At 39.8% G+C, this 9,616-nt stretch overlaps 1 protein-coding gene across 4 annotated transcripts in view; it reads left to right on the top strand.

Annotated features, from left to right (window-relative positions):
* Positions 1-8,639, top strand: part of msrb3 (methionine sulfoxide reductase B3) — a 12,411-nt gene extending 3,772 nt beyond the window's left edge. For 2 of the 4 annotated variants that reach the window (XM_086146777.1, XM_086146779.1), the window contains exons 2-7: positions 2,350-2,496; positions 5,005-5,113; positions 5,206-5,283; positions 6,037-6,065; positions 7,231-7,328; positions 8,162-8,639. In XM_086146777.1, coding sequence (XP_086002903.1) covers positions 2,421-2,496; positions 5,005-5,113; positions 5,206-5,283; positions 6,037-6,065; positions 7,231-7,328; positions 8,162-8,329 — 558 coding nt within the window. In that variant the 5' untranslated portion in view covers positions 2,350-2,420 and the 3' untranslated portion in view covers positions 8,330-8,639. Of the gene's footprint in view, positions 1-2,349; positions 2,497-5,004; positions 5,114-5,205; positions 5,284-6,036; positions 6,066-7,230; positions 7,329-8,161 lie in introns of those variants that run through there. The other 2 variants (XM_086146780.1, XM_086146776.1) reach the window with 2 other exon arrangements.
* The last annotated feature ends 977 nt before the right edge of the window (positions 8,640-9,616 follow it).

Genomic DNA, 9,616 nt, shown 5'->3' with positions numbered 1-9,616 from the left:
TCCAACTCTCCATGGTCTCAGGCTTTAGGTGGTGACTGTGAATGAGATACAAGCAGTTTCCTCCACAGGGAGATGGAGAAATTAGATTTTGGCCTCTAAAGACAGCTTACACGTGGTATTGATATTCATCGTACATCCTCAGCTAAGTTCGTGATCATATCTCACTTCCTCTCCAAATGTAAATAAGCACCGCATAATATCCGTAACAAGTATCTAATGTTTTTTTGTTTTGTTTTTTTTAACTGGATTATTAATCTTTAGCTTTTTCGACAGACAATTGTGTCTGTTTTCACGTCAACTGAAACAGATAACTATCAAGTTTATTTTCAGTTATAGGTTTTGTTGACCGAACATCACTCATTTTCAACCCTTATTTCCTTTCAAGTACCGTATTGTTCGGGCTATAAGTCGCACTCTCTTTCATGGTTTGCCTGATCCTGCGACTTATACTTAGGTGCGACTTATATATTTAAATATATATTCGGTAATTTCACATGTTCGTCATTTTCACACTGACAGACGCGAGAGTGTTCTCTAGGCTTGTGTGCCAGTATCTGCTACTCCAATTACTCCTGTACCACAGAAAATGTATACATCAACTTATAATGACAACTGAGAGATTGAACACAAATGCCCCCAAAAGGAAAATCATATTCTGTAGATAGTGAAATATGCAGCTGAAAACGGTAAAAGAGCAGCAGAAAGAAAGTTTGGATTGAATGAGAAACTAGTGAGGGACTGGTGAAAAGCAGAGGATACTGTAACTGCAATGAAGAAAACAAAAAAAGCTGAGCACGGGATGAAAGCTAGATGGCCACAGTAAGAGAAACAAGTTCACAAATGCGTGCTTGAACAGCGTGCTGTTGGGAGAAGCTTGTCAACGGTACAGCTATGTCTCCATTCCCAGGTAGTTGCCAAAGTGATGTTTTTAAATTACTTTATGGGAGGACCCTTCTTGGTGTTACCACTTCATGGACAATGATGTCCCAAAAACAGCCACACAGAAGAGAAAGTTTGGTAAACTTGTTGTTTATGCTATAGTTATATGAATAGCTGTCAATATGTTATGTTAACGTACCAGATACCTGTACAGCCTGTTCTCTGTTCCAGTGCTAAAACTCTTGCGATTACCCTGTGGTGATGTTTAGAGGAATTTTCATAGTTCTGTGATTTCCTACTGGCTGTGAATGTGTTTTGGGATGAGAGAGAGAGAGGGAGGGGGTGGGGCGGGAGGAGAGAAATCACCGAGATGTAGAAGATTAAGTGGAGCCGCTGTTGCTTAATTCTAAGTGTTCTAATAAAGATAAGGTTTAAGCAGCAAATCGTCATCATTGGGCACATCCCAATTGCTTGGACATTACACTGCAACTTGCCTTTCAAGGTGAAATGCCTGTTCCTGGTCTCTGACTTTATCAAATAAATTTCCCCCTAGAAATGCGTCTTATAGTCATGTGCGACTTATTTGTATTTTTCTTTTTCATTATGCATTTTTTGGCTAGTGCGACTTATAATACGGTAAATACGGCGTGTTAGAGAGAGAGAGAGAAGGGTCAGGAAGAGGAGCGCCAACTGCTGATCCAGCCAGATAACATTTTCGGAGGGAGAGAGCATGCTTTTTCTGTCAGTTAAACACACAGAAATCATATCCCATGACCAGAGTGGTACAGTAAGCCTCTCCTTTTAAGAATCTTTGAATCTTAAAAATCTTATAACCAATACTGGTATATGTCAAGTGCTTAATTTATGATTAATCATTTTTTTTCTTTTGTGCCTTTTGGAAATATACTGCTGAATTACTTCCTGATTTTTTTGTCATTGGTAAGTTGTTACTGATATTGAGGGAGCTTTGTCCTTTTTAACTCCTCTTGGTGACGTAAGTTGGTACTTGATCATTTTAAAAGGTAATTTCTTTCAAATTTATCTCATTTCATTTTCTAGTGTTTTAAATTACATGGATGAATTTGCTGACCAAGAGTATAAAAACAACAACCAATTTTTAGATAGAGACCATAAAAGGATGTTCCATAGTTTTCCATATTAAACATAACTTTGGCACAAAATTGGATATATATTGACCAACCATGGGCCAAAGGGCCGCTTTGCAAATTCATTTTCTTGCAACTTCAACTTGTGGCCTTCCCCAGTGGTTTGTGTGTGCTTGTCCATTCAAGAAAGGTATTAATGCTTTGTGTTTCCAGGTGTATGTTGATATCCCTCCTTCCCATTAACCAGTGTGTTCATGCGCTGCATGACACCAAGGGGGACTTCATGCATCCCCCCACACCTTGTGATACTGTTCAGTATCCTGACCTGTCTTGTGATGTCTCTCCTTGTCTGCCCCTCATCCAGCCCTGTAGCCCTGCAGAGGGGCTTCTCGTGGTGGTTGGACTGTGTCCCTCCCTCCTTCCAGCAGCAGCAACATGTCGGGCTTCAATTTGCTGCATCTAATAAGCAAGAGTCAGCCTGTAGCTCTGAGGTCCTGCAGCCTCCCCTCAGGTCCACTGACTGGGTGCTGTGTGCCTGCTGTGCTCTGCCTCTCTTAACACCTGCTGGTGTGTGCGAGTGTCTTTGCTGTCCCACTCTGTGTTTGTGTGTGCTCTCACCACCTGCTGCTCTTAGTTTAGCGTTCTTGTGTTAGATCCAAACTCCCATGGGAAATGATCAGAGTTCCCCAGGCGGTTATTGCAACTCCACTCTTTAAATAGTGTGTGACGTCTATCCAAAAGTCCTATATACCTCATGTACTACATTTTTTGTCTATTTAGTGTTTGTTTATACCTATGGAATTTAAGATGTGGTCTCATGAATTCTTAGAAAGGTAGAATGGTACCATCATCCTGACCACACGGGAAAAACAAGCACACTGTTGACCAGAATTTAGAGGGCGAACCGCCCCAAGGCATGCTACTATTGTGATGGTCATTGTTTACAACAAATGAATAATGATGTGTCCTCTACCACTGTGTTATAGTTTTATCTAATCATTCTAGAGATGTAGATTTGTCCTACTCTATTGAAAAACATTAAATTTATTCTTTTCAAAACATGACTTTAACAAGCACTGATTGGATAATCCCCGCTGCTGCCATCCAATGATTTTATCCGGGATCCTCTGCGAGGACTACCCTGCTCTGGACCACGACTGTATTTTCCGGACTATAGAGCGCACCGGAATATATGTCCCACCCACTGAATTTTGAAAGTTTTTTTTTTTTCCTTTTACATATTTTGACCACACTGGCCTATAAGCCACAGATATCCACCTTGTGAAACGAGATATTTCCACAGAAAGATATAAAGGTATGTAAATTAACACGGAAATGTTTATTTACATACATTAATTGACTGTTTCCAAACGGTGCCCGTAACACAGCAGTAAAACAGCTGATCAAACTAAACAGAAAAGTCATTGATGGTTTTATTCATCGTCCTCCTCTGCACTGGAACCACTAAAGTCTTCTTCTTCGGTGTAGGAGTTGAAGAGCCTCTGAAAATCTCTGTCACACACCTTTTCAGTCTCCCTGTCAGTGTTGCTTGCAATGTCACTTTCATCTTGAGGCAAAATTACATCTGAAGTTGTGCTGTTCTCTTCACGCAGCAGTCCAGTCTTTCGAAACCCGTTGGTGATTGTGGATTCTCTGACGCTGCCATCTCCAGCGTGTCACCATTGGTTCATTAACACCAAACTTGCGTGCAGCAGCTGTTTCCTTCCTGGATAGATTGATCGATTGCTTTCAACTTAAAAGCTGCATCATATGAATTTCTTCATGTGTTTTTTATGATGAGGGAGTGAAAATTATGCTGCGTTTTTCATTGAATGCACCAAAAACTAGTATCGTCTTCTGGTGTCTGTCTCGTTTTTGCATTTCCTGCTTGAGTGCCCCCCGATGGCCAAAAAATCCATACATTAGCTGCATCATTGTATAAGCCGCAGGGTTCAAAGCATGAGAAAAAAGTAGCGGTTTATAGTCCGGAAAATACAGTTTTCTTGCTCTGTACCAGAGTCTATGTGAACACAGCATCAATATAATTTCCCCCCATTTTAACCAAACTGTTGAATTTTCTACAGCAGTAAATTATTTCCACTAAAATAAAAAAAAAAGATAATATATGGCTAGTGCACTTGTTCATTTTGGTTATAAATTGAATTTGAGGAGGGCTAGCTGTGTTTTTATGCGACCAGGGTGAATCCGTGTCCAGGCTGTCTCCAGTCCCTGCCAAGTCAAACTGTAGATTTTAGTTTCTTCCCTCACGCCTGCTGTCACACGCAGTGCTAACAGAACAATTCACCGCTCAGCTGCCTGGCGGCTTCACGCTCTGACTGGGTTTGATTGAACTTATTTACACTTTTTTTTCATTGTTCATATGCTTTATTTGGTATTGTGCTTTTGGATGAAAACAGTATTTTTTGCCACCCTTGCCCATCAAGTGTGTTTTAAAGATTCGGGCTGGGCAACTCTCACACCTTGTCATGGATTTTTTTTCAAATATTTCTGTGAAAGGCTTTTTTATACTCAAACAGAATTCCAGCAATTGCAACATTTTAATTCCCCCAAGTTTTCAGATAATTTTTATTTATTATAATTTAAAAAAAAACAACATTTCTTCAGTGTCAGAAATACTGTGAGGTACATTTTTATATTCCGTTCAGTTTTTATTGCCCAGCCCTCAAAAAAAAGCACAAGTCGCATCGGTCCAAAAAAAGACCAACACAGATTAACTGGCCTCTTTGTTCTGAACAGTGGGCAGTAACACACACGGCAGAACCTGTTCCATATAAGGTTCAGCTTCCTTATACAAAATGGTCTGTATTGTATAATGGTGTGTGTGTCACTGTCCATTTAAAGTTATTTCTTGCACTAATTTTTACTGCTTCTCCCCTACCCCCCAACTTATTCCTGGCTGATGTTGAGACAGAAGAGTTGGCTGCTCCTGTTCCATGTGTTTCACTGTCCTGCTGCCTTTTTAAAAGCTCCCAAGTAAACTCCCGTTGTCCTTCTGCAGGAGCATGTCGAACGAAGAAGACATGGCCTGTGAAATTCCCAGAGGAAGAGATGAGGAAACGTCTCACACCCATGCAGTACCATGTGACCCAAGAGAGGGGCACTGAGAGGTGGCATTTAATTTTTTTTCTTTTTCTTTTTTTTTTAATGGCTTTGCTTTATTGAGATTAACGTAAGACTAAAACTGTTTTTTCCTCTGTAGTGCCTTCACAGGGGAGTTCACACATCACAAAGATGACGGTACCTACACCTGTGTTGTCTGTGGGGCCCCACTGTTCAGGTGTGTGTGTGAGTGTGTCTGTTAGTGTTTATCCTGTTTGTCCTGTTTGTCCAATCTTTGTAGAAAAACATCCATCTAAAGATCTACATATCAGTTACACCCTTGTGAACCCATGCTTTCCTCTAAAAGTCACAATTTTCATCTATTCAACTTTCCCTGTAACTTGAACCTTCAATCTTAGATTAAATTAAAATATATTTCCTCTTCATTAGTTTCATTTGTTAGGAAAACAATCACATCATCCGAAGTACTTATTCCAGTGAGAATTGTCATAAAATTTACTTTTGATTTCTTTGGTGCTCTTTCATAAAATCCTTGTTTTTCCTCATTAGTGCACTTAGTTTTGTTTAGTGTTTGGTGCGGGTTGAAGAGACATTGGGATCAACAACGGAGATAGATAATCTCTGCATGTATCTGCATACAAGCACATATGCTTCTTTCTGATTCTATAAACACGCAGAAATGAAACACTGTTACATCTACACCATGCCAACCGTGTCGCTGCAAATCACTGAAACGTCCAAGGCTATGATTTAATGTCAAAGTTATTTGATATTTTTCTCATTCCGAAAACTGTAAAAAAAAGTCATGCAAACAATTTGGCCAGTGGCGTTTGACTTTGCGGATATTCATGCTGTTGAATTCCCCTGTTCAACTTTTTCAAACAAGTAACGACAATTTAATTTCAGTCAATATTGGAGTACTATTTGTTCTTTACAAGGTTTTCTAACATACCTTGTTCTGTTTTTTCAGCTCACAGACAAAGTTTGAGTCAGGATCAGGTAAGTGGAACATGAAAATGCACTTTGTCACCATTTGCGCTAACGGTGACCAAGCAATTTTGATGATGCTCCACTATTTATAGCCCGGCCTCATCTCCTTGTCCACCTGTCACCTGCATCATCTGATCTGCAACAAAGTTGGAGTTGTGCACTGAGTTGCACAGATTCCATTTTTTTTTTTTTTTTACACCAACCGGGTCTTCTGTCAGTGATCAGGTCTCTTGTTCCTTAAATCTAGTCTGCCTCTTCAGCGACAGGTTCCTGCTCTCCATCCAATCAGACATTGTAAGGCCTTGCTGGTCTCATATGTAAACGACCTTTCTCTGTGCTGCTTATATTTGTGTAGTTGCATGATGAACTGGTCAGTGCACCGCATACAGCACTCATTGAAGAAAGTACTGCCTTGAGCTGAGTGGTAGCATATTAGAAACAAAGCTACTGGCTGTTTACAAGAGTTTGTTTGATACAACTCTTGCACACCGGAGGTCTTGTTCAAAAGTATTGATGTTGGACATTGGATGATACCTTGGGCCGGTTTCACGTTCAGGGCTTAAATAAAACCAGGACTAAGCTAATTTGGTTTAACTCAACCCACTTGATCTAATATTTTGCTGAGATGTTTCTTATATTCAGATTAACAAGTTCCAGACTACCGAGTCCCGGACAAAGGTAATCAGGACATGTCAGATCATTATTTGGAGGCTCAGTTTGAACCTAGGGAATGTTCAAAAAAACTAAAATTAAGAGGATTATTTCAAAGTATCTGTGGAAACTGTTACGATACCTCGTATCTTCAAATTGAGTCAGAGGGTTACCCCTGGTGGTGGTCTTTTAACTGACAATGTCAATGTAATCCATCTTCATCAGCTGTGAGGCAAATGGCCTTCAATCTGAAGTCAAACCTGTGTCTAGTCAGGTTTAAGTAAGTCCTCATTTACAACTAGATTAGCTCTAGTCTTCCTTCAAGAAATGAGATTGTTTAACCCAAGACTAGGACAAGTGTCAGACTATTTGAATCCATGTCTAAGAGCCATTCCAGTAAGTCCTTGCTAAAAATGTGATTTAGTCCAAAACCCGGGCTCAGTCTCTGAATGTAAAACTGTCTGTTGTACTGGGACATTGAACTGACCGAAGTCCATTCAACATCATGTCATCATGTGTCCAGGTTGGCCCTCCTTCTTTGACCTGCTGAAAGAGGATTCCATCATGCTAACAGATGACTTCTCCTACGGGATGCATCGAGTAGAAACCACCTGCAGCCAGGTGCACTGTTGCCCCCCCCCCCCCCCCCCCCACACACACAGCAGATTTGTAGAATTGAGACAAATTCATAAAATCACATACAAATTAACTATAGAAAAACTTAAAAAAAGAGACGGATGTAAATTGAAAACTTTTTTTTTAAATTGCAGGATCATTTTCAGAAATAAGATCTGAAGATTCGGAAATTGCTGATTTTAACAATGTTGGAAATCAAAGACAAAAAGTTTACATATCTATATAAATATATCTATGTATATAATTTATAATTAATTGATCTTTTTTTTTTTTTTTTACCAGATGCACTTAGTTAATTGCTTTCGCTATAATGTGAAATTAAGACATTTTTACAATGTTGAAAAATGATCCTAACAATTAGATCATGAGATCTGTCAGGTTGGAAGCTGCGAGATTTAAAAATTTAATATCTCTTGGGGGATATGGGCAGCTAAACTGTACATTTGCATTTAAAGTCTTTTAATTTGACAAAGTTTTCTTAGATAGATCCATCCAAACTCCCACTAAACCTGTAGACATCTACGTATCTGAAAATAATCAGTAGACATAACACACATATTTGCAAGTTATCGTAAAAACTACCCCATATAAGGGTTATAATAATGCGATTTTTTTTCCTCAAATTGTCAGCTGCATGCGATGCTTGCATTGCAAAGAGTGGGAGTGGGTGTGTCAAGTGCCTGAAAAGATTTTGAACTGTGCTGCCAAAGGTCACAGATAGACAGCCCAGTTCACCACAGGAAGTTTGATTGAACAATTGGTTTTCTCATGGCAAAAGTCATGAGTTCTCAACAAATTCTGGTTCTGTTCCGTTCCAGTGTGGGGCTCATCTCGGTCACCTGTTTGACGACGGCCCTAAACCCACGGGGAAACGCTACTGCATCAACTCTGCCTCGCTGGGCTTCAAGCCCACAGAGGCATCTCCGCCATCGCCCACGGTGGGGGACACAGCCGCCGGCAGCTCCGATGGCAAGACGGAGCTCTGATTCAGCTGAAGAGAAAACTCCACGTCCGGAACGCCGGTCCAAGCTGTTGACTGTCAGGCTTGGGTTCGGCTAGCAGCGGATTCTTTACCCTTTAAAGTCCCAGAAGGATGAAGTGTTTTTCCCCACTCAGTCACATCCTGGAGCTTTTCTATTGTAACCCCCACTATTATTATTAATCTGTTTTTGGAGTGACATTTGAAGCTGGATTTTGAAGAGTTTGGACATGTAATCCCACCTCTAGCTCACTGGTCTTTTGTTCTTTGCATCATGATATAAAGCCACTGAAAGGTTAATAAAAGATTGAAAAAGATAGTGACTTTTGGTCACTTCTTCTGTTTTTCATTAGGTCCTTGGTTCAAGGCAAATGGCAGCAAACTATTTCTACGATTGTTCCATGTATGACCACTGTATTATGACTTTTTCAAAATTTCAATTGATGTGCTTCCCAATCTCAATGAAATATAATACAAATTACTTTGCAAACTAGCAAGTTTCATCAAAAATGCATTAGCAATGAAAAGGGTTAAGTAAAAAACTATACCAATAATATTTAAAATTATTTCTCATAAAATTATGATTATTAGCTGAAATTGATAAAAAATGTTGGAGATTTGAGGACAGAAAAGGAAATTTTACTTGGACTAAGATGTTCGTTAAGAGTGGAAAACTAAAGTTTAATGTAAATGCTTTGTGACATCATAAATAACAATCCTGTCATTGACGGAAATAGTTCTCGTCATTGCTCTTAAAATATCAGATGCTTTGATTTCATGCTATTAAGGATCATTATTTAATAAAAGCTGAGGGGGATTTTTTTTTTGTGTATTTACTGTTCAGTCAGAATAAATGCTGTTATTCCAGTGTTACAGGCTCACCAAAATGTTCCAAGACCTCAGAGACCCATGTCAAATAATGAGAACGGGCCCAATTCCTTTGATTAGTAAAAATATAGAGAAATGACATTAGATTTATCCCAAATAAAAAAGTTGAATGATGACATTTTAGGGTGAACATGTAAAAATAAAGACTTTATTTTAAGGTGCCCTGGTAAAGCCTCTGACCTTGCAGGCCCTGTACAAGGCCTCAACATATTTGAGTAATTGTTGCGTTCCAAATGTATGGGGAGGTTGGGGGAGGCGTTCAGGACCCGAGTCTCAGTTGTAGCCAAACCATCACTGGTTGCCATAGAGCTGCTGCATAATATTATGGAGTCCCTCTGTCAGGGAGGCCTGTGATGTTACAGGGCGCGTGGAAGAAGTTCAGCCATCCGGGCTCCTACCTGAGGGC

Source organism: Fistularia commersonii, chromosome 5 (genome assembly GCF_037954325.1).
Source record: "Fistularia commersonii isolate RoL2024-O1a breed Wild chromosome 5, RoL_Fcom_v1.0, whole genome shotgun sequence".
Lineage (NCBI taxonomy): Eukaryota > Metazoa > Chordata > Actinopteri > Syngnathiformes > Fistulariidae > Fistularia > Fistularia commersonii.
The sequence above is the reverse complement of the archived record's forward strand: the minus strand, read 5'-3'. Positions and strand labels throughout refer to the sequence as shown.